This window comes from Ambystoma mexicanum, chromosome 1q, assembly GCF_040938575.1.
Source record: "Ambystoma mexicanum isolate Mex_15411 chromosome 1q, UKY_AmexF1_1, whole genome shotgun sequence".
Taxonomy (NCBI): domain Eukaryota; kingdom Metazoa; phylum Chordata; class Amphibia; order Caudata; family Ambystomatidae; genus Ambystoma; species Ambystoma mexicanum.
The window spans coordinates 101,439,186-101,464,292 of record NC_090922.1 but is presented as its reverse complement, the minus strand read 5'-3'; the positions used below and the strand labels follow the sequence as shown (position 1 = coordinate 101,464,292).

Sequence of the window (25,107 nt, the reverse complement as noted above, 5' to 3'; positions counted from 1 at the left end):
CCCAAAACACTGCACGGAGCTCCAGGACGTTGATATGTAGGGATTTCTCCGTCGGGAGCCAAAGGCCTCTTGCGTGCAGATTTTCGGTGTGAGCTCCCCACCCTTCCAGGGAGGCATCCTGGTCACTGTCTCCTGGTGGGCTGGGGTCTGGAAGTCCAAGCCCGCCGTCAGATGCGCGCGGGTGCCCCACCACCGGATCGCTCGTCGGAAACTCTCGTCGAGTGTGATCCTTTCCTCGAAGCTGCCCGTAGTTTGGATCCAGCGCGCGTCCAGGAACTCCTGCAACGGGCGCATCCGGACCCTGCACATGGGAATGAGGTAGATGCAGGAAGACATCATTCCGAGGAGGGACTTGATGGACCTCACCTTGGCCGCGTCGGCCACCAACATCCGCTGCACCTTGCCCAGGATGGTCCTGGTCCTCTCCTCCGACGGGGAGGCCAGAAGGGACACTGTGTTGAGCCTCGCTCCCAGAAACAGAGCGTCTTGCGCGGGTACCAGGTGGGATTTGGCGTAGTTCACGGAGAATCCCAGGTCCGTGAGAAGTTGGCTGGTCCTTGCCGTGTGAACCACGGCGAGCTCCCTCGTCTTGGCTCGGATGAGCCAGTCGTCCAGGTAGGGGTAGACGTGGACCCCCTCGCGGCGCAGCTGCGCCGCCACCGGTGCGAGGCACTTGGTGAATACCCTGGGTGCCGACCGTAGTCCGAAGGGGAGGGCTTTGAACTGGTAGTGACGCCCTTGGACCACAAACCTGAGGAATTTTCGGTGCCCCTTTAGGATGGGAATATGGAAGAAGGCATCCTCCAAATCCAACGACGACAGGAAGTCTCCTTCCTCGAGCTGACCCAGGACGTGCTGGAGGGTGACCATCCGGAACGTCTGCGCCTTGATGAACTTGTTCAGACGTCGCAGGTCCAGGATGGGGCGCCATCCCCCTGTCTTCTTCACGAGGAAGTATCTCGAGTAAACTCCGGAGCCCCGAAGCCTCTTTGGGACGAGTTCGATGGCGCCCTTCCTGAGCATCGCTTTTACCTCCAGGAGAAGTTGAGGGACGTGAAGTTCTTTCCTGGCCACGGGGGGGACGCGCGGGCACCTTCTCTGGAACTCGAGCGCGTGGCCCCGGGCCAAGGCGTCCAGCACCCAACGGTCGGTGGAGATGGACTCCCACACGCTGACGAAGCTCGCCAGCCGGCCTCCCACCAGGGTGCTTCGGTGGGGGCCCGACCCCACGGCCGGTTCAATCCTGCTTCGACGAGGCTTTGCCGCCTTGACCTCCTTGGCGACGACGGCGGGGTCCGCCAGACTTGCCTCGTCCTCTGTAGGCCTCGTGAGACGACGAGCGGGCCGCTTGACGGTAGGTGGAGAAACCGCCACCGGAACCTTTGGAGGCACCCTTGCCTCCGCTGCTCCAAAAGGGCGTCCGTCGTTGTTGCAGAACTCCCAGGGCCCGGGCCGTCTCAGTGTCCGCTTTAATGGCCTGAAGGGAATCGTCCACTGTTTTCCCAAACAGGTTGTTCCCATCGAAGGGCATGTCCAGGACTCTGGTCTGAACGTCTTGACGGAAGTCCGTAGCCTTGAGCCATCCACGCCGCCTAAGGCAAACGCCGTTGCCCAACTGGCGGAACCCAGTGTCGGCGATGTCCGTCGCAACGATAATGGCGTGGTCCGAAGCCACCTCACCTTCCTGCAGGATCTCCAGGGCCTCTGTCCTCTTGTCGTCCGGCAGGAAGTCCAGCAGGGGAGCCAGTTTGTACCAGAGCTCCCTGTCGTAGCGGGCCACGATAGCCAAGGCGTTGGCCGCTTTAATCGTCGTCGCTGCCGACGAGATGACTCTGCGTCCCATAGCGTCCAATTTCTTTCCCTCACCGTCCGGTGGGGAAGTCGATGTGGAGGCCGCACCTCCCCCCGCTTTCTTCCTGGCCGCCGCGGAGACGACGGAGTCCGGGGTAGGCTGCGCCCGGAGAAACAGGGGGGCCGTGTCCGGGACCCGGTACTTCTTCTCGTACCGGTCTCTTCTAGCTGGCGTCGTGGAAGGGTTCTTGAGGAGGGTGAGGCCCTCATCCCAAATGTTGTCCAATAGAGGCACTGAGAGGACCGTCTTCCTCTTGGCCTCGCGCCGCTGATAAAGGAAACCTTCCTTCTTCTCCTCAGGGCAGAGTTGGAAAAGCTCGGATGCCCTGGTGATCATGGAGTGGAACGATCCAATCTCGTCGGGCGGAGAGGCCCTGGTGGGAGGCGACGACGGTAAATCCTCGTCGTATACCTCATCGTCCGTACCCGTCGCTGCCGTGTCAGTCCCCGTATCATCCCCTCAGGTGGACGGGGAGGAGGGCTGGACGGGGCGCGACGGCTGAGAAGGAGGTGGAGGGTGGATCCTTCTTTTCTTAGTAGGGGGAACACCCGACGGTCCCGGTTCTGGGTGCCCCGACGGGAGAGGTTCCTCCGTCGGCAACGGTAGTCTCGTCCTTATCTCTGAGCATAAGGACTGTATGGCCAACAAAATGGCCGCCGAGTTGTCTTGCGGTGCTGGCAGAGGGGAATCCGACGGTCGATCAGGGGCCCCGTCGGTACCCTCGACGATGTCGTCGTCACCTGCGTCGGGATCCATCCCGACGGGCCGGTCTTCTTCCACGCCGAAGCCGTGGCTTAAGACCTCGACCAATTCCTCCTCCGAGGTTGAAGCCGAGTCTACGACGACGCCCTGCCCCCCCTTTCTCTTCCCCTCGGGGGATTTCACGGGGGTCCTATCGATGGGCACAAAAGAGGACTCCCTCCGAGGTGGCAGGGAGACTCTGAGCCCCGAGGTCGCCACCACTGGTGTAGCCTGCACAGGCTGAGCCAGGGCTGTCGCGACAGTTTCGATAGAGGGCTTGGCCGGATGGATTAAGGCCTTCACCACCTTAGGTGCGCTCACCGCCTTATCCGTGAGGGGGGGGGGACACCGCCTCGCTCCCCCTCCGCCTTTGAGCTCGACCGGGGCCTCTCCAGGAGCTTCGCCGGGTGCTCGGCCTTCCTCTTACCCGGCCCAGAGCGTTGGCTCGTGGTTGATGGTGCCGGGGAGGGTGCGCCCTGCCTGGCGCCCGTAGAGCCCGACCGTTCGGTGCTCCCGGTGCCAGCGGACTCGCGGTGCTTGGCCTTATGTTGGACCCCCGTCGCCGGGGCATCCTCAAAGGTCTTAGAAGACCGCTCGGATTTTTTCTTCTTCTTCTTCTCGCCGGACGGGCTCTTCCCTTCTAGCCAGTTGGCGAGACGTTGATGGCGGTCCTTCATGGTCCGCTCCGACATGTTGCCGCAAAACGCACAGTCCTTCTCCACGTGAGTCTTGTCCTCATGTAGGCAGTAGAGACAAAAAGAGTGTTCGTCCTCCTTGAAGACGTTCTGCAGCTGGCATCCAGGGCAGACCCTGAACAGCTTTCCGGGCGTCGAGCTTCCCTTCTCCTGGGCCATGACCGGGCCTGAGAAACTTCTGGAGTCCTCCAAAAGCGTAGCTCGACGAATCTTCACCCTTGAGGGGCGCAGACGAATCCGACACGGGTCCCCGTTGATCGGATAGAGAGTCGGTGGAGCTTGAGGCTCTTTTGACCGAAAAAAACGAAGTTTTTGAGAAAAAACGTGAAAAAATAGCACTAACGCTCGAGAGCAATAGCACGAGGATCCCAACACATGAACGTGCGGTAAAAATCTGAAGATGGCTGCCAGAGGAGGGGCTTAGGTAGAGGGCAGTCATTGGCTGTGGTCAGTATGACGCAGAGATCAGTGATTGGTTATTACTACGAAAGACAGATCAGAAACGAAACTGATACTGGTTTTTTCTTTACCGAGGATTCCCAGCCCGACGACGGGGAATATTCATGAGCATGTGAATCCATGCCAGACCCCATGCTGGAGAACCAGTAGACCTTTTTACTCAAAATGGAGATTGTTCGATACATTGCCCGGAAAACGACATCTGCATTTTTCACGTCGTTAATTTTCACGTGACTTAGGTCCGTCACGTGTATCACGGCAGTGCGTACATAAGCAGCGTGGAAACTCCATTCGCTGCTTCTGATTAAGTCAATTTTGGCGTTGGTAGCTGAACTCCGGACCTGCGTTCTCGCATTCCTTTCAGCAAACTTCTTTGGCCTAATTTGAGCTTGCTTTCCTCCACACGCTAATTCCTGGGTTGCGTGTATCCTGTTCGCATGCCAAATCTCCACGCGGCCGCTATCTGCAAGAGCGGCTGTCCTGAGCTGCGTGAATCCTGTTCGCGTGCCAAATCTCCACGCGGACGCTATCTGCAAGCGCGGCTGTTCTGAGCTGCGTGAATCCTGTTCGCGTGCCAAATCTCCACGCGGACGCTGTCTGCAAGCGCGGCTGTCCTGAGCTGCGTGAATCCTGTTCGCGTGCCAAGTCTCCACACGGACGCTGTCTGCAAGTGCGGCTGTCCAGAGCTGCGTGAATCCTGCTCGCGTGTCTAATTCTTCACACGGAAACGCTGTCTACAAGCGCGGCTGGCTTGGCTGGGTGTATGCTGTCGCGTGCAATCCTGCACGTGTTTTTCTGAACTACTTTGAACTTTTGGTACCTGTGACAGTCAACAGGTGAGATTCTTATTTTGTTCTTTGTGGGAAAGGAAGTATTTCATGAACTATTGGAAGGTGAATGTGCACAGTACATTGGACGCTATCCTGTGGTGCACCAACCCGGTATCTAGCGAGAGCCTCGTGCCGTTCGGGATAAGTCTCCCTTACTAATCTTCCCTTCCTTTGTCGTTTGTTCAACTCTTGGGACTCTTCAAGAAACTGTCCTGGAATTCTTCAGTTTAGCCTTAAGGTCCGTGTCTGAATTAATCCCAATTCTGTGTTTCTTAGTATTTAACTTGGGACAGTGTCTTATGATACTTATCTATTCTAGACATACTTCCTGTACAATTCCCACGCCCTTTCCAGTGATCCATCTCTCTGCCTGTTTTATTCAGTCAGAGAGTTGTATCATTTGGAAGGTCTAATTTGACCTGACTACAATCAAGTCGTGTGAAGATAGGATCCGGAAAAGCCCTACCAAATTGTATCCTTTTTTGGTTACTGTATCCTTTTCAGTTGATAATTTGGTGATTTATGACAGATGAACTGCTTTACTTTCTTGTCTTTAGAGTCAAGGCTAGTACCATTGGGCCATGTGTCTCTCCCCAGCTTGGCTGCCACCGGAGGAGGCTCCCGGGCACCGTTGACATCTGCTGCAACACACGATGGCTATTGTCCGCAGCCTTACGATTCCTTCTCTTGAGGCTTCATGGGTCTCTGTCGACAAGGGCAAGGTCACTTCTCCCTTTGGTATCCTCTCGTCTTTCACCTTCTCTTGAACTGCCGTGCTGATTTAGCTCTCACATCGTGTGGTCTGCCTTGCTCGTCCTGTGCTCTCGTGCTCCACCTTTTATCCCTGTGGGGAAGGGAAAGGGCTGTCGGGTGTGTGATTCTGGTCAATTGGCGGACTCTGTCTGACGCTTGTATTGGAAGTTAACGGCTCTGGTGTTAGTCTGTTGTCTTTCCAGTTGTGCAAAAGCATTTGTGTCGGAAAAGGGGGGGGCAGTGTTTTGGAATATCCTACATGGTAGGATGGGGAAAAGATGTTTAGAGACGGGAGATGCTGCGTCTCACCCGTCTGTGACCCGTTCTCACTACCCAAGGACACCCCCATCCAGGTGATCCTCCAGCACTGGTCCACCCCCAGGAACTGGATCCAAAAGCGATGGCCGTGTCCTGGCCACCTGGATGACAGATCCCTGGGGACTAGACAGGGAGACACCTTAGGGTTGCTCACATAGTTCACTAACCACAAGTTCCAGAGGGAGTGTGTCCCTTACAACTCCTGCCCAGGGGGGTTTCTCTCACCGGATTGATCTATCCTTTGGGTAAATGGGGTAACAGCGACCAAAGGGGTCTGTGAGAACTCCAGTTTTTCATAGCTCTGCCTGACAGTGTGTGTTACATGAAACTCAATGCAATCACCCATTCTTCCTGCAATGGTAATCAAAGGATGTGACGATGTGTCTTCTAAGTTGTTCCCATCTTTCCCATCATCACTGCCAGTCCCTTGATCTCCCGCTGCAGTGCTTCAAAAAACAGTTTACAGAATAAATTGTACTATCAAAAATAAAATAAATAAGACATTTTTTTTTAAACTGGACGAAGCCAGCAAATGTGCATATATTATCTTGCTGGTGAATTAGCGAGTTTAAAATTGCTTGAATGCATTGAAGCCTATGTGATCCGTATAAAGGTTGTTTCCCCAGCACTTTGAACCAAGCGGACTGCATCAATGTAGCAAAGATATGTTAAGAGTATGTAGTGATAAGTGGAAAAAAATTCAATCCAATTTTAGCATGAGCAAATGGGTGCGTCATGGTGTGTTTACCCTGTAACGCTCACCTGACTCCCACGGAGGCGCTGGTCTAGTCTGGGTTGCTGTGGCCTCTTCGAGCGTGATGCACAGAACTCGGAACACCGACTGAACAGGACCCTCAAATCTTGCTTGTCTGGCCCGTAGGAATATCCTTCTGCAGATGAGAAAGGGGATTAACAGTCTGCAGAATAGTGTGCTTGCTCACCCTTTCCTCCCTTAGTTCTTCTCTAACTTCCTCCGAAATCCCCAGTTGAAGCTCACCTTATGGTTTGAAAGGATGAACTCTCCATCCTGCTTCTGGTGCAGGGGCGCGTGTTTGTCCAGTTACTTCACTGGTTTTCAAAATGGCGCTGGCAAAATCCACTTTACTTTTCCGAGCGGAACGCCGTAAGTATGAAGATTACAAAAGTTCAAGTGTAGAGCCTCCTTTTCTGTTGCCTTCCTAACCTGTGGTCTGTCCTTTATTTCAGGTGCAGAATGAAGGCGATGCGTTGAGGGATTGAATTGCCGATGGTAAACTCAGGTGAGTTAGCGATGGGGGCGATCCCTCTTAATGTCTTTATATTCCTCCAGTAATGTCTTTTGTCCTTTCCCCATAGGGGCAGGGGTGCGGTACCTGCCAACGAAGCGGCGCCGACCCGAAATAAGGAATGGTCCACCAACAGAAGACCGGTAAGTGTTATGGTGGAAAATTAGGCTTTCCTCATATGTTCCTTCGGCGCACCTTTTGTCTCTTCTTCTCTCCCCTAGGCACAGAGATGTGGCGACCGATGCAGACAGTCGCGGTGGAGCCAGAAGAACTCCCGAGGACAGGTGAGTGAAGCGCGGCGCTGCAGCGAGCAACGCGGTGCTTTTAAATGAAAGTCTTTTCTCAGGAACGCTGGCGTGAAGGTTCCGGATGCAGGTAGGAAGTTTGATAAAATTCTTGGTTTTCACCTTTCTCTTCTCTTCTTTCCTTACAGGTGTTCCAGGATCGAGGCGGGCGTGGCTGGAGACCAGATGCAGGAGCAGACACGGTGAGCGTTCAGCTGCTTGGATGCAGAACAACGCGAAGCGTGAGCTACTGTCTGGGCGTGGCTTAAATATCCCCCAAAGTAGTTCCAGGTAAGTATCCTTCCCTGGCCACGCCCGAATGGCAAATAGTCCCAATGAAAAAATAGTCACTTTCAGGTCTCAGGGAGGCCTGAATCTTGCAGCATGGTCTGCATCAGGTAAGTGCACAAAACACCTTCCTTTATGAGCCTGGCGCCACTGATGTCCAACATGAGCCTGGCACCAACGGCGCCAGGACAGAGTCCAAAGAGCCCCTATAAGGGGCCGCTGGGCTTTTACCCGGGGGCATGATGCCTGCTCCCGGGGGTGCTGGGCCTGGCCTGGTGCTCCGGGGGTAGGCATCATGACATACCCATTGACACCTACATTTTTTACAGGTATACATTATCTCTGAACATGAATTGGTTATCTGGCAGCATAAGCTACAATGTCCTGATCATTATCTCCGTGAGGGGGTGCAGAGTATCTAGGTAATTCCTTATGGCGGTGATTTTATCATAGGGGAGGAGTTAGTGGTGTAGAGCTCATGTCCATGTTTACTAGTGCTTTTCTTCTTGAAAGTGTGCAGTACCAAGCAGATTATTAAGAGGGTAGGTGGTGTCCTGGAGGCAACTGGCTGTATTCTTGATCAAGACAGATAATTTCAAGACACAAAGTTTCAAAAACACAAAATAAAACGAATTGAACATTAACACTAACAAATACTATTAAACACTTGAGCTGTATATGGCACTTGCCCAGTTAACAAAACGAGAAATTATTATTTCCACCATTTTGTCCCATGGCGGGCAACAATGACAAACATATCCAAACTATGAGTAGCGGTAGCAGGCGCTACTAAGAGCCGTATGAATGCCAAGGCATTTTGAAAGAGTGCAGTGTAACTGACTTATTTCAACCACTGGCCTCACCTTATTGGATACTTTTCACCAGGATCCCGTCCGAGGTGAAACAGCAGGGGAATCATGGTGTGCTCCTGCTGAACATGCGTCGTCACCCCGGAAACATTCTGCCCTGGACAGAAATCAATACCCTACAGAAAAAGGGAGCAAAGGAGGAGAATTAGTAAAAATATCATTAAAGGAGGCTTTTGTGCACATCAATGCATTGGTTAAAATGGGGGCGGCAACTGCAGTCTCCTACTAAGAACTGTGAGCAAGGGCTCCACGTCTGGATTCCCCTGGTAACTTAGGGTGAAACCCAAAGTTAATTAATATGCAAAACAAGAAGGGTTCTGGGAGTCCCTCTGACGGACAAACACGGCCAATTGACCTGTTCTTGGGTGGATGGCCCCCGAAGACTCTCAACCAAGTTTTTAGCTCACTGTCCCTTTCACAGAGGAGACATATCCTTGCATATCAGTCTTTGTCCTGCCCACGGGCAGTCCAGCACCGAAATGCTAGGCAATTCTCCTCTGAACGAGAGTACCAACAGCAACGAGGAGAGTACAGCGGCCATTTCAAATCCGTGTCCATCAAACCACTCCTCAAGGATACAACAGGTGATGTGGAAGACCTCGCTAGCTACAGACCAATATCAAATATTCCCTATCCGGCAAACCTGCTAGAAACCTATGTCTACGAACAAACACTAGAACACGTAGAAATACACCAACTATTGGACCAGGCACAAGTCGGCTTCAGACCTATGAGAGGGATGGAGAAAGCACTCCTCTCTAGCTGAGATGACCTAAAGACCAATGCAGACGCCAACACAAACTCTGCACTTATACTACTGGATGTTCTGCAGAATTTGACAGTCAGCCACAACATCCTAATCAAGAGACTGGTAGAAATAGGGATCACCGACATGGCGCTGCTCTGGATTAAATAATTCCCATCTGAAAGAACAGAAAAAGTATGGATAAAACCATTCAAATCAGCGCTGTGGGACACCACCTGTGGAGTACCGCAAGGATCCTCCCTATCCCCAATCCTCTTCAACATCTACTTGACCCCACTAATCAACCTCATCAAAACGCATGGTCTCACCTGCTACAACCACACAGATGATGCCCAAATCATCTACAAAATTGACAAAGCACAAGAGGAGAACACAACGCTAGTAGACTGTCTGAAAGAACTCTTAGATTGGATGAACACAAACCGCCTCAAACTCAACCCGTGCAAGACAGGAATCATAATCATATCCAAAAACCAATTAAAGCAACCAATACATCCCATGGCCAACAGACCTAGGAACAGCGCCCACGCCATTAAAAATAGTCAAAAACCTGGAATTCTAATGGACAATGAGCTGACAAGAGAACCGCAAGTAAACACAATAATCAAGGAATTCCTCTTCCACCTACACCCGATCAAAAATATCCTACCATTCCTCTCCTTTACGCACAAAACACTAGCTATCATTTCCCTCATCATGTCCAGGATAGACTATGCCTACAGCCTATACCTCAGAATGCCGGATTATCTACTGATGAAACTGCAACGTATACAGAATGCACTGGCCAGAATCCTCCTCAAACTCTCACGAAAAGACCACATCACGCCTGCACTAAAGATGCTACATTGGCTGCCACTCAAAAAACAAATCTCATTTAAAACAATGTGCATAAGGCACACAGCAATCCATGGCCAAGAAGCAGAATTCCTACAAAAGAAAATCGCCATTACCAGCCGACCAGAACACTCCGATCCAGCAACGACATCCTCCTGGAACCTAAACCAAACACAAGGAAAAAAATGTGGTGGATCAGCATTCTCTTGCCTAGCCGCACAGATTTGAAATTCCCTCCCAAGAGAAATACGAAACATGGAAGACCATCTAAAATTTAGAAAACTCCTAAAAACCTGGCTCTTCAACTCAGACCCGGACGAAAACGAATGAGCAACACCCACACCTCTCGGAATGAACACACATCGCAAGACGGAGGACTAAAGCGTACCACCACAAGTGCAAGGAGGTGGAGAGATTTCAGAGTAGGAGGGAGACCCGGGTTCCCATGGAGAGCCTTAACAGAGTCTAATGAGAGAGATGGGAGCGTCCTAGGTTGAACCACAGACAGAGGACATAAGAGTTGAACGTGAAAGAGTGGTGACTGAACAGATAAAGCACAGGGACCACGTAGCTCAAGGTCGCCCCCCGTCAAGGGGCCTAGGAAGGCGATGGCGGCTGCACACCAGATTATGCCAGAGGCCAAAGCAGTGTAGAAATCCATTATTCGGGACACGGGGTAGAGGAGGCATCACCGCTAAACAGACGTGCAGACATCCCACAACCTTGCACAGGAATATAGGAGGGAGACACCCCTGACCCCTCAGCACACCACAATACACAACACTGGTCAGGACGCGTACCACAGGTGGCCAAAGCAGAGTAGGTATGATGGAGTGCCGCCACTAACCAACCCACTACAAATCTCACCTCTCTGCTTACACCTCTCAAATTCTAAACATAACACAACCATACCTGTATTGCACAACAAATCGCATGCACTTCACTACAACACAACAAAACAAACCACACATATCCTCGCACAACAGCACACGAAACTACTGACCAAAAAAAAAAAAAAAAAAAAAATCACACCTAGGCTCAGCGAATAGTTTAAACCGAACTGAAGCTGCCAACAGCACATCACAGCTCTCTTATGCTTTTTTCCTGCTCAGTCCTACTAACTTACCCTACCCTCTTGCTTTTTAGATCCACTAGAGCACCAGGGGACCACTCTGGTGGTGATAGTGTATGGTATAAATATCCTTCAACATAACATAACATAAAATAACATGCGTTCAAATTTTAAATCCAAAGGAGGACACGAGGAAACTAACCAACCTTGCTGTATTTAAAGTCAAATATTACAATGAAGCTCATAAAATGAAACACAACATTTGAAACACATTGTTGTGGAAAGTCTTTGAGACTAGAGATACATTATTTATCAGTTTTGGAAGGTAAAGCACCGAGCATAAATTAGTTATCCAGGATTACACATTTTGGTTAAGGTCTGAAGCCGGGATTTGAGCCCCTTGCAATTTGGGCACTTCATCACATTGTTTTGCAGTTGCAGTTGTACAACAGAATACAGTTATTTGGGTCTCCAGTCAACTGGTTCAAAGAAGAACAGTTTGGGGTGAACAGATTTTCCAATGGCGCATCCACAATCTGGCATGGTCTTCCTGTTAACTTCTGGAAGGGGAAAACCTGGCTATGAGCCACCCTCGCCCAGAGGGGCCCCAGTAAAACGTCTCCTCCCTGACTCTTGCTGTTTGTGTCAGTTTAAAAGCAACCCTGTGTATGGCTCTATGTTAACGCTCTCATTCGTTCATCAGTTCAAGTCCAATCAATGTAGCCTGTAATCTTTTGGCCTTTAGACAGGGCTTTGCAGTCATACAAATACCTACTGGAGCCCAACTAGTATTTGTCATATAATGATATAAGTTGACCATGTATTTAGCACATACCACACATGTATATGTTTCTCATTCCAAGCATTCTGCTTGGCACAGAGGAGGTAAAAAATGTGTGTCATGAGCTAAAATGACTTAATATGTACAGTGGTGCCATGTTAAGTTGATTTATATTGCACACTGCTGCCATTTCCAAGGTCTCCAGGCACTAAAGTGGCTCTCTGTGGTGAAGTGGGTTGGGTTGAGAAGAGAGGGATAGGCTAGATGTTGTGCTCATCTGTTGATGCGTGTAGAACCAGGAGGAACTGGCTTCTGTGCGTGTGATGTTTCTGGGTGTGTTTTGTTTTGCGCACTGGTATTGAATTCCTACCAAACATTCTGACTTTAGAAGCATTTCTATGCAGTAAAGAATTAGCAATGCAATTCCCCAGCAACATTTCACCGACTCTGAGAATCTTTTTTTTATTTTTTATTTCACCTTCAATTTAACAGCCAATATCCAGTATAATACAGAAAAGCAAAAGCTAAAACATTGAAATATATGCTCAGGTCAAAACTGTTCAAGCTTGCAATGAACATGCTTAACTTTTAATAAAATACAAATTTTAGTTACTCATAGGTTTTGTTCATTTACTTAGCTTACTATTAAACCGTTTTTTATTTCACCACCACAACTCCAAAACAAGTTTTGTGAACACTATTTTCTAATATCCTTATTATTACTTAAGATAATGACTCTTGCCCAACCTAAGGCCCTTCGGTGTGCCACGGGCCAGAACTTGGGGGCACGTCTTGGGAGATAGCTTGGGCACAACGCGCTCGCCTTAGAAGCAAGACGACGTGGAGCAACACAGGTTCGATCCCCGGGTCCGCGCTTAGAAACCTCTGGATATTAAGCAAGTTATAAATAAGCAATTACAATTACATCCATTACCCGTGATTAAAACTTCTTCCTCTGTCATTGATCAGTTCATTGGGACAAGGCAATTTCTCCATGGACCGAATAGAGAACAAAAATTCCCTAAAATACCTACTTCCCAAAACCACTTCCATTCAATTTTGAAGACTGCAGTGTGTAACGCTGGTAAGATAGCTCAGCTGGTTAAGGGCTCTTTTGCTGAGATATGTATTTGATCTGCAGGTCGCAGGCTCAAATCCCAGCAAGGATGAGTCAGCCTTTCATCCTTCCGAGGTCGATAAAGAGAATGCCAATTTTGATTTGGTAATATGAATGCATGTAAATATGTTCCCTGCAAAGCGCTTTGGATAAAAGCGCCATATAAATAACTAGCTATTATTATTAATTGCTGAAACTGGCGGTGAACTCCCTACAGTTAAGTTACCTACATTTGCGTAGACTGGATGGTGGCTTTATTAAGTGCTTCACCTGTTTACACATGTAGGGCTGCCCAAAAAATGACCATTTGACTAGAGAATGTAGGTACACACACTAATGTTTTCAGGGAAATGAGTGCTGTGCTTTTTCGGGGGATAGGCATCCATCCACAAGTCTCCAGCCTGATACTGTCATTTGCAGGGGACTGTTCAAGCTGGGAATGGAGCGGCAACCCTGCAGGGTTCACAAGTAGCACTCCACATTTAAAAGAATTTGGGTGGCATTAAGAGGGCTCCTGCAGACGCCTGTAAGAAGTTGTTATATGAACTCTTGGCAAAGGGAGCAAGCCAACAGACTGATACAGTAAGTATGAGATGAGGTAGAATTTAAAATTGCCTGTACCCAGAACTCACAAAGGGTAGTGCGTGTTGGGATAAGGCTCAAGAAAAAATAGTTTCATGGGACTAAAACATATTGAGAAGCAGGCGGATTAGATGGAATCAGGGGGCCTCTTACTGGAGTTAGAATGTCAACATGTATTCTGTGTGTTAATGAGAGATCCCATTCCACGTAAAAATCTCTATTTATTGTAGACTGTCCCTTCTTTTCAAGGAGAGCTGACAAATCGAAAGAATTGGTCCCTTCTCCCCAAGGGGGATTCCCTCTCACCCCCTGTGAGGCTAGGGAGGTGAGCCCTCTCCACAATACCCTTCCTAGTGGTAGAGGCAAGTGGGACCTGAAAAGGAGAGACTCCCCCTTAGGGGACAAGGACTCCCGTTCCCATGAGGAACCCCCGCCAGATGGGCGTACCATGGCCTACATGGGATGTTTAAAAACAAAAGAAACTCCTACGGGATATTGTTATTTTGTGAGAGAAAAGGTAATTTCCTGTTAAATCCAGACACCCATTTCACTTGGACAAATATGTCAAAAAGCGTGCCTCCAAACAGGGAGGAATGAGAAGCCGGTGAAGAGAGCGAGGCTCGTAGACACAGATTGTGGGAGGTCCCAAAATGCACAACACCGGACGAGAATCAAAATCAGGAAATCCGTGAGTTTGAAACTCACTTACAGCTGCTACATGGGATGCCAAAGCTACGGCAGTCCAGAGACGTGAGAAGCTGACAGGGCGGAGACCCAAGGCCGAGCAGAGGTTGTGGCAAGACCATGGAGACACTTCTGTGCTGTGCCAATGGTCCAAAGAATGTCGCCGTGACCAACAACAGAGGATCACAAGGTGTCTGAGTGCAAGCGAGCACGGGGAAACGAGAGAAGGAGAGAGAAACTAAAGACTGTGGGGTTCATTTAAAGGCCCCAAATCCTTTTCACATAAATGGCAGGCATTTAAACACTGAAATAAAAACGGCCTGGCCTTTGTTTTTCCTTTTCACATAAATGGCAGGCATTTAAACACTGAAATAAAAATGGCCTGGCCTTTGTTTTTGTTTTTCAAGTAAAGTTAAAGAGCCATGTGGAAAGGGGCCTGTCTGTCATTACCAACGGACAAGCACCATTTTAATTTACAAAAGAAGGATGAATCAAAGATCCCTGTCACCTGGGAAACTGGATTTTTAAAGATTTAAAACAAAAACGGCGTGCACATTTGTATGCAAATAAAAACATCTTTGAAAAAAAGCAAAAGTGGAAAAAATATCACTGCTCACAGAAAAATGTCAGGAAAACAAAACAGGATGTGTGGGTTTGTACAGGAGATAGTCCTACCACCACCACCCCTCAAACTGACTGGATAGGAAATAGACCCCACTCCCCTCAAACCAAATGTAGATAATTTACTGGGTGGATCAATGACTAACACTGCGAAAATCAGAAATGTAGTACCTTTCAGAAAAGAGCTTTAAAAGCGATCTATTTTGTGGGGTCAGAATGTTGTGCATAGTAGAGAATATGTTAAGTAGTACATGGTTATCATAAATTATCAAACAATCCTGATTCGAAATTGAGAAGGGACCACGTTTTGGGTAAAAATAAGTTAGTTAGGCATCTTGTAATTTGGTCGGTTATTTTTGATAAAACAAGTCAGGCAACTCTAAGATGGATGCTTGAGCATATAAAATAGTCGATTTCTGCTAGCCATGATGAGGTCAGTGGATACATTCTTTTTATAGATGTTCACAAAGAGGCCACTGGTGTAGAATGAGTTAGATGAAACCTGTTCAGACGGGGTCTGAGTGACAGCAAAGACAACCAACCAGGGATTGGAAAAGGGGTTGTCTTCCAATAACAAAGCCAATCAGGATGTCTTATGATGATATTTGCCTTAGCTCACTTTTTAAAAGAGTATATAAGAAGCTGAAAGCTGAGGTGATTTGGAAGTTCCAGATTGCTGTATGCTGTATCCAGTTCTGCTGCAAAGAATAAACATATGACTTTTGAACTGTCTGGGGGCCTCATTACACGGTAGGTGGTATGGGAAAAACGATGCCGGTAAAGGATTACCGGCGTCGCTAACCGCTCCTGCCAATTACGACAGCCTACCCGCTATTAGCAGCACCGCTAAGAACGGTGCCTCTAACAGCGGCAAGATCGCGGGCGCGCGTCCCGTCATGTCGGCAATAGCGGCATGGCGGAAATAGGAGTCGATCACAAGACATGCGGACATGCTAATAGCGGCATGGAGCTGGCCCAAAAAGCCCATACCGGCATGGCGGAAATACCGGCATCACGAACCACCCGTTAAGGGTCATCTGCAGTGGTCCCAACTGCCACAGGTGGCCACAATCAGCACAGGTGGAGGCAATGGAGACTGGGCCAGCACAAAAGGAGCACACCACACCCCTTCCCACACCAATTCACACACCAAAATGATTCCAATACTAGCAGCATTACATGGACTGGAGGACTGGAGGACATGATTGCATTGCAGCAGCAACAACACGCAACACAGAGGAGACGCAGGAGGAGGAGGAGGGCGAGACAGGCCCAGCAAGCCCCACCAGTGCACCTAGTCATACCACAGAGGCAGCCACCAATCCCCAGGATTAGAGCCAGTCCATTCAACCTAACCCCTGAGCAGATACACACCCTGTACCGTCTGGACCGGGATACCATCACTACCATTGTGGACATGATACACAACGACATCATCAGCCTCATAGACATCCGTACTGCCATCCCCCCTCTACTGAAAGTGGTCACTGTGCTCCACTTCCTGGCCACAGGCACCTACCAGCATACGGTAGGGCAGATGCATGGCATATCACAACCAGTATTCTCACACATGCTGAACCAGGTGCTCGATGCCCTTCTGAAACACACAAGTGAACACATATCCCTGCCACGGACTGCCCAGGAGATCTCCAACACCAAAGTTGGCTTGCATTCACTGGCAGGCATCCCAAGTTGCATCAGGGTCATCGACTGTACCCATGTGGAATTGGTGGTCCCACATGCCAATGAGGCAGTCTACCGAAACAGAAATCAATACCACTCCACCAACGTCCAAATGGTATGTGACTAACAAGATAATCACACATTGTTGTGCCCGATATCCCGGATCAACCCATGATTCAATGGTCCTGCGGAACTCAACGATACCACGCTACATGGAGCAACATGCTGGACAACGTTCGTGGCTACTTAGTGAGTAGCAGGGCAAGCACATGGTAGTGTGATGTGGGGTGTGTCATAAATCTCCCCCGTCTCACCTGGGATCGCTTCTGGCTCTGTTCCCGCGGGAGGATTCCTCTTATGGACGGATTGGGTCTTGTATAGACTTGCTCGAGTCTCGTCCGGCTGCAGAGCGCGTTCAGAGTTCCGGGAAGGTCGTTGTTCCAGGATGTCCAGGGAAGTAGGTAGCGGTCGCTAAGAATGGAGTTTCCAGGAGTCGAGTAGAAGGAAAGGGAGAAGGAAGGAGGAAGGGAACCAGGATCTCGGAAAGAAGAATCGCCGAACAGCGCACACACGTCGATTCACTACCTATTGATAGCATTGAGACACGCGGGGCCGCGGGGGCGTGGCCAATTTGTAGGACGTGCCGTATGCGTCGTGAACGCTGGTGTGAGGCTAATCGCTTGTTGCGGCCATGTTTGGAGTAACAGGAAATACAAGCCCCGGCGCGATAAGGACCAGGAGGTCCAGAAGGGGCAAGTTCGACGGGTCATGACAGCATGCCTCCTCCGAAGACCTGTTCCACCAGGTTTGCCCGGGTGTATGAGATGGAATCTTCTAAGCAGTTGAGGGGTATTTAAGTTAGAGACTGGTTCCCAGGTTCTCTCGCTAGGAGGGTATCCTTTTCATTCAACCAGATATTGAAGTCGACCCCGCTTATATCTGGAATCGCATATTCGGGACACTTCATATTCCAGCTGATCATTCACAACAACAGGACTGGGCCTGCAGGATTTTCGGGAGGATTGGGTGTAAGGTTTCAATAGGGAGGTGTGAAAAACTGGGTGTATTTTCTTCCAGGAATCGGGTAGCTTGAGTCGGAATGAGACAGGATTGACAACCTCCTTTATGGAAAATGGTCCATAGTACCAAGGAGCCAATTTGTTTGGCCCTAGATGTCGGGGTAAAAGTTTCGAGGACAACCAGATTTGATCACCAACAGAATAGGAGGGCTTTGGTCTTCTCTTGGAATCTGCATAGAGCTTAGTGCGTGTTTGGGCCTCTTTCAATTGTTCCTTGGCTTCCTTGTGAATGTTGATGAGAGTCTGTATCCAAGAGTCGAGAGTAGGTACTGGAGTGGGATGTGGAAGAACAGAAGGTAAAACGGACGGGTGAAAACCTTGACTGCAATAGAAAGGGCTGACCTTGAGTGCAGAGTGATTGGAATTGTTGTAGGCAAACTCGGCCAGGGGTATGAGGAGAGACCAGTCATCCTGAACCTTGGTGGCAAAACAACAAAGATATTGCTCCAGAGTTTGATTTACACGTTCCGTGGCTCCGTTGGTTTGTGGGTGATAACCTGATGAGAGAGCGCGTTGGATTCCTAGGATGCGACAGAGATGTTTCCAGAATTGTGAGACATATTGAGGTCCTCGGTCCGATATGATCTTGGAGGGAAGTCCATGGAGACGGAAGACATGTTCCAGGAAGATTCCGGCAAGTTCTGATGAGGATGGCAACTTATACAAGGGTGTGAAATGAGCCATATGGGTGAACAAGTCTATGGTTACCATGATGGTCGTGTACCCTGGGGAAGGTGGTAACTCCACAATGAAATCTGTAGCAATAAACTCCCATGGTTTTGTTGGCAGCGATGGTTGCAGTAGAAGACCCGCCGGTCTCTTGTTATCATGTTTGTTTTGACTGCAGACAGTACAAGCCTTGACGTACTGTTGTACGTCGGTCTTCATTTGAGGCCACCAAAACTATCTTTGTATAAAACGGAGGGTGTTAGTAATACCACGGTGACCGGAGTGAGTGGTATCATGGCAGAGGTTTATTATCTTGTGTTGTAATTTCTGTGTAGGAATGACCAGTGCTTTGTCCTTGAATAGATATTCTTCCTTGACTCTTAGATTCCATGGATTCTTCCTTGAAATCTCCTTCCAGAGGTCAGAGGACTGGGTTTGAGCTCGGATTTCTTCCAGGAGGTTGATTGCCTGAGCTACAAAGATAGTTTGGGGAAACATCTTAGGATAGGCCTTATCCTCAGTGGTTGCGTAGTCTGGATGCCGAGATAAGGCGTCAGCAATCATGTTTTGTGATCCAGGAACGCAAGTGATTTGAAACTGGTATTGGGTAAAGAAGTAGGCCCAACGGGCCTGACGACTGTTCCTGCACTCCAAAGACTGTAGGATTTGGAGATTCCGATGATCGGTGCGGACCTGAACTGGATATCTAGCACCCAGAAGTAGGTGTCGCCATTCAGTGAAGGCTTGACGGATGGCCAAGAGTTCCTTTTCCAGGACGGAATAGTGAGTCTCACTGGGGCTCAGGGTTTGTGAAAGGGAAGCAATGGGGTGTTCCAGTCCAGCCTCAAGTTCCTGTTTCAAGACCGCCCCTATGGCGTAGTTAGAGGCATCCGTTTCCACTAGAAATGGGCGATTAGTGTCGGGTTGGGTCAGGATGGGGGATTGCGTGAACTCCGTATTCAATCGTTGGAATTCCCGATCTTGCAAGGAAGGCCAGGAGAAGGGGCAGTCCTTCTTCAATAGGGCTACGATCGGCTGAACAATCTCTGAAAAGGTAGAAATAAACTTCCGGTAGAAGTTGGCAAGCCCCAGGAAGGATTGCACCTGTTTCACAGAAGTGGGAGCGGGCCAAGCCAGTATGGCCTTTACCTTTGAAGGGTCCATGCCAATTCCTTCTGGGCTAAGAATGAATCCTAGGTAGTGAACAGAAGTAACATGGAACAAGCATTTTTCGGGTTTGGCTAAGAGCTTGTTTTCACAAAGTCGTTGTAGTACTGACTTTACGTGTTCTTCATGTTTCAAAGGATCTTTGGAAAAAATCAATATGTCATCCAGATAAACTATGACGAAGAGAAACAACATATTCGAGAACACCCTGTCCATGAAATGCTGAAAGACTGCAGGAGCATTGGCTAGTCCAAAGGGCATGACTAGGTATTCAAAGTGACCAAAGGGCGTTCTAAAAGCGGTCTTCCATTCGTACCCTTCCCGGATTCGAATTAAATGGTAGGCACCCCGGAGATCCAGCTTCGTGAAAATTACGGCTCCTCTCACAGCTTCCAGGATATCCGAAATCAGGGGCAGTGGGTATCGATCTTTGAGGGTGCATTGGTTTAAACCTTGATAGTCAAGGCAAGGTCTGAGTTCCTTGGTGTCCTTCTTGGGAACGAAGAAAAACGAAGCACCCGCTGGAGAATTCAAGGGTCTTATGGTGCCGTTTTCAAGATTGGTGTTGAGGTATTCCCGAAGGGCCTTTTTTTCAGGTTCGGAAAGGATGAACATTCGACCGAAAGGAATTACAGCTGAGGGATCTGTATCTATGGCACAGTCTTCAGGCCTGTGAGGGGGTAATGCTTGGACTATGGCGGTAGAAAATACATCAGCATACTCCTGGTAGGTCTCTGGAACTTGTATGATATTGGAAACCATGAGTGATGTTTCTTGGTCTCTTGGAGGTTCTTTAGGAGTTATCGAGGAAGAGTCCAGGGACAGACAGTGGGACATACAGAACTCCGAGCCCAGGAATAAAGAACCTGCTGTCCAGTTGATATACGGATTGTGTTTTTGTAGCCAGGGCATACCCAAAACCATGGGATAATGGGCTGACTTAATGATGTCGAATGTAATCCGCTCTCGATGATGATTTATGAAAAGTTGGATCTCTTTAGTCTGCAGGCTTATGGGCCCTGAAGAGAGGGGTCTTCCGTCAATTGCTTCCAACGGCTGCATGGTGTTTCGTGTCTCGTACGGAATTTGATGACTAACAACCCAGCCTTGATCAATGAAAATTCCCATAGCTCCGCAGTCCACCAAGGCCAGAATGGGATAGGTCTTGTCTTTGGAGGGCGAAAGGAAGGCCTGTAGAATCACCAAAGTACTTTGTCCAGGAGAGTTCAAGGATGGAATTGATGTGGAGCAAACATCTCTCTCCCGACACCTCGCTCCATCTAGGATCGGGAGCTGGCGTTTCCTGAACGCCGTGGAGGGGCTAGAGGGCATTCTCTAACAAGCTGTTTATCCGAGGCACAATACATGCACAGGCCTGTGTGGATCCTTCTCATCCTTTCGTGAGGGGAAATAGGCCCACGGAAGGCTCCGATTTGCATGGGTTCCGGGTCTGTGTCAGGGGTTGGGTCTGGATCGGTTTTAACAGAGGTCTCAAGGGAATTCTTTTGAAAAGGTGTCTTTCTTCTTTCAGCCCTTCTTTCATGGACTCGAAAGTCTATCTGTAGGGCTAAATCCATAAGAGCCTGGAAGGAACTAGGACGAGCTACCCGGGCTAATTCGTCCTTAATGTCCTCGTTTAGACCCCTGCGAAATAGAGTGAAACTTGCTTCAGAGGACCAATCCACTTCCTTGACCAGCTGTTTGAATCTAGTAACGTATGTTAGCATATCCTGGGTACCCTGTCGAAAATCAAGTAAACGTTCTTGAGAACTAAAAACCTGTTCAGGGCGGTCGAACATAGTATTGAGGGCCTGAATGAATCCATCATAATCATCCAGGAGGGCATCCCCTGAGTTAACTAAGGGCGTAGCCCAGGTTAATGCGTTCCCTGTGAGGTGCGAGATACTGAAGCCCACCTTCGCCTTTGAAGTTGAAAAGTAATAGGGCTTAAAGGTAAAATGCACCAAGCAGGAATCCAGTAATCCACGTAAGGTCTTTACTGATCCATCGTATTTATCCACCACTCCACCAAGTAACACACTTACCTTGTTAGCGGGGTCGCGCGATAAGACTAGCTGCCTTCGCGCAGCATTCTCAGCCTTTAAGTTCTGTACTTCAGTTGTGAGCTCTTGCATGCCACGCATAAGGTCCTGGACTGCTTTCTCCATAGCAGGATCGATGTCGGTCGTGTGGCGTCTCAAACTGTCATAAATCTCCCCACGTCTCACCTGGGATCGCTTCTGGCTCTGTTCCGTGGGAGGATTCCTCTTGTGGACGGATCGAGTCTTGTATAGACTCGCTTGAATCTCGTCCGGCTGCAGAGCGCGTTCAGAGTTCCGGGAAGGTCGTTGTTCCAGGATGTCCAGGGAAGTAGGTAGCGGTCGCTAAGAATGGAGTTTGCAGGAGTCGAATAGAAAAAAGGGAGAAGGAAGGAGGAAGGGAACCAGGATCTCGGAAAGAAGATTCGCCGAACACCACACACACACATCGATTCACTACCTATTGATAGCGTTGAGATGCGCAGGGCCGCGGGGCGTGGCCAATTTATAGGACGTGCCGTATGCGTCGTGAACGCTGTTGTGAGGCTAATCGCTTGTTGCGGCCATGTTTGGAGTAACAGGAAATACAAGCACTGGCGCGATAAGGACCAGGAGGTCCAGAAGGGGCAAGTTCCACAGGTCATGACAGGGTGTGAATAGGGGGAGAGAGATGCATACTCCAACTGGGTGTGATTGGGAGGGAGAGATGCATACTCCAACTGGGTTTGATTGGGGGGGGAGATGCATACTCCAACTGGGTGTGATTGGGGGGGGGATGCAGACTCCAAGTGGGTGTGATTGTGTGATTGGGGGGGGGGGATGCATACTCCAAGTTGGTGTGAATAGTTGCCAGGAAAAACAATGGACATACAGATTTACACCACTGTTCACCGAAGCAGCCCACAATTTTATTTTATTTTAGCATTTGTAGAGCGCACTACAGCCCACAGGCAACGAGGACGTGAGACGTGACGCTTTAAAACCACATGCAAGTAGTAAGCTGCACAACAATGAAATGAATCCATTACCTCAAACATGCCATATCCATCCACATGCACAATGCACATCAGACCATACCTTCTATAACACAATACAGCTACATGCAGCCAAAATGGACATTGGAAATGTATGCTGAACAGCATCACACTGGATATGCGCCCTTGAGTGCATACAAAGGGATCTCCTGTAGCCATTATACTGATCCACACCCGTACACCACTACTGAAGTGGCGCTTGACAGCATGGGGACATCAACTTCGGAATGGCAGTACACTAGCAGTGTGGTACAAACGGTGCCAGGACCAAAAGACACAAATGACTTCACCTCACCCAGTACATGGCAATAACTGCCGTAGGCAAGCACGGTGCATGTCCACTTGCAAGGACTACCTCACCTTCCCACATTGCAGTTACTTTGATTTCCTCCATGCATGCAGGGATTTGTGGATGTCATTCACAATGCAAAGTTGATTTGTGTGATATGTACAGGTTCCACTTGATGTAAACACTTATACATACCCATTGTTGCACCCATGCAGGTGATGCTGGCTATCCCCTGAAGAGGTGGCTCCTTACCCCTGTACGGAACCCACAGAACAGGCACAAAGAGGAATACAATCGTGCACATACCCGTACCCGCTTGGCAATTGAGCAGACATTTGACCTTTTGAAGACACGGTTCAGGTGCCTCAGCAGGTCGGGTGGGGCACTCCTGTACGGGCATGAGAAGGTGGCCAAGATCACCATGGCATGTGTCATGCTGCACAATATGTGTATCAGACGGAATGTGCCAATGCCCCCTGACATTGAACTGCAACCACCTGCTGAGGATGATGATGGGAATGAGGAGGGAGGTGACGGGGCTGCAGGTCATGCAGGTGGCGATGCACAGCAGGGACGTGCTGTGCGCCAGCATCTGATCGACCAATATTTCTAATACACATGGATGAACATTGTTCAATGGCTGTGGGTATTTGGGCACTGGGTTTTGTGGTGAAATGTACACTGTGGCCTGTCCACCAGTAAAGCACACATACACAATGAAATTGTCCACTCCTGTGATTTCTCATGTCACCAGTGTATATTATGTATTTTAAGTAAAAGAAGTGCATGGACCCAACTACGTAAACACGCTTTCCCCTCTCCCCCACAACACTCCCAAAACACCCACCCCCCCCGCACAACACTCCCAAAACACCCTTTCCCCCCTCCCCCCACAACACTCCCAAAACACCCTCCCCCCCCCCCAACACTCCCATAAATGGCTTGTACATCAGTGCTGCATAGCTGTACATGTGTCAGCAACATCTGGTTGGCCCTAGTTCCCATCCTCATTGCCACCATTGGGGGGTTGAGAGGTTGTGCGCCGCATAGCCCGCAAGGACCTGCGCCGGGGGCTGGTCTGCCTTGAGCTGGCAGAGGAGGAGGTGCACAGTTGGTCCGGTGCCTGTGGGGGGTTCTGCCTGTCCATCGCATCTGCAATGCGTGTGAGGACCTGCCTCACAAGTGACATTTCCTCACATAGCCTGTTGGTGCTGGCTTCTATGGCTAGTCTGATGTCTCTTGCATGCTCCCTGCACTCCTCCCTCGCAAGTGCAGCCTCATCCACATGCTGGCCAACCAGCGCAGTGATGTCCTCCTGCCGCTGTCTGATGATGGCCATGTCATGGCCTCTATGTCTGCATTGTGCGTTGGGTGCCGCACCTTGTTGTATTGGTCCAGCATCAGGTGATGACACCGGTGGACTCCAGCACCATGCCACGATTTCATCCCCAGACTGGCCATGGCTGCTGGAATGTGATGTCAGGCGTGGGCTCGGTTGTTTTGACTGCTGGGGGCTGGGTGTGTGTTGTTGAATGGGCGAGTTACAGGTGTTCCCCCACATCGGACATGGGTGCCTCACAGATAGGGCTATTGGCAGCAGACAGTGTCCCTTCTGCGGGTGCATCGTGCGTGGGGGGGGGATTTCTGGAGTGTGTGCTGTGCTGCAATTGGTTCAGGCGTGCGTTCACGTCTTGGTGACGTGGGAGGCTTTGTGGGTTTGGCCCTCTGCGGGAGTGCACTCTTTCCTGTGCCCCTCGACGTGCTGGCCATGTTGCCTGATTCCTTTCCCCTGGGTTGTTTCTTAGCGGGTGGAGCCTGCGTCGCAGTGTCCTGCTCATTCCTGTCAGTTTGTGAGCCTGTGGGGGACAAAGAGAGGGATGGCATTGGTGATTGGTCAACGTGCTTCATGCAGATGTTGTTGTTCATGCTGTTCTATGCCTTAGGACTTCATATTTGGCCATACAGGTCATATGACTGTTGGGTGGGTCATTCATGCATGAGTCTGGGTGACACGTGTCTGTGGTGCTGCATGTGTGTGTGTTGGGATGTGAACCACATATGGGCAGGGTTGTGTGCATGTACGTTTGATGGCCACATCCATGAGATGATTTAAGGGTCACATCTGGGGAATTACCTCATGTTTCACAGTGCAGTGTTTTGTGTGGACACTCACCTCCATCTGACGATGTCGGCACACCGCGCTCCATTTTGCCTACTCCCTCGATTGATTCAACCCCAATGGTGCTTGCACAGGTCTCCTCCCACTCCATTAGTTTTATTCGGGATCCTCCACCGCCTCCTGTACCCATGGCCAGGCTCTGGTTGGCAGCCAGGAT

General features: G+C 49.7%; 1 protein-coding gene across 5 annotated transcripts in view; it reads right to left on the bottom strand.

The window, feature by feature from the left end:
* Nucleotides 1–25,107, bottom strand: part of GALNS (galactosamine (N-acetyl)-6-sulfatase) — a 613,875-nt gene that overhangs the window by 161,962 nt on the left and 426,806 nt on the right. For all 5 annotated transcript variants that reach the window (XM_069635767.1, XM_069635758.1, XM_069635793.1 and 2 more), the window contains one exon: nt 8,349–8,470. In XM_069635767.1, the coding sequence (XP_069491868.1) occupies nt 8,349–8,470 (122 nt within the window). The remainder of the gene's footprint in view (nt 1–8,348; nt 8,471–25,107) is intronic.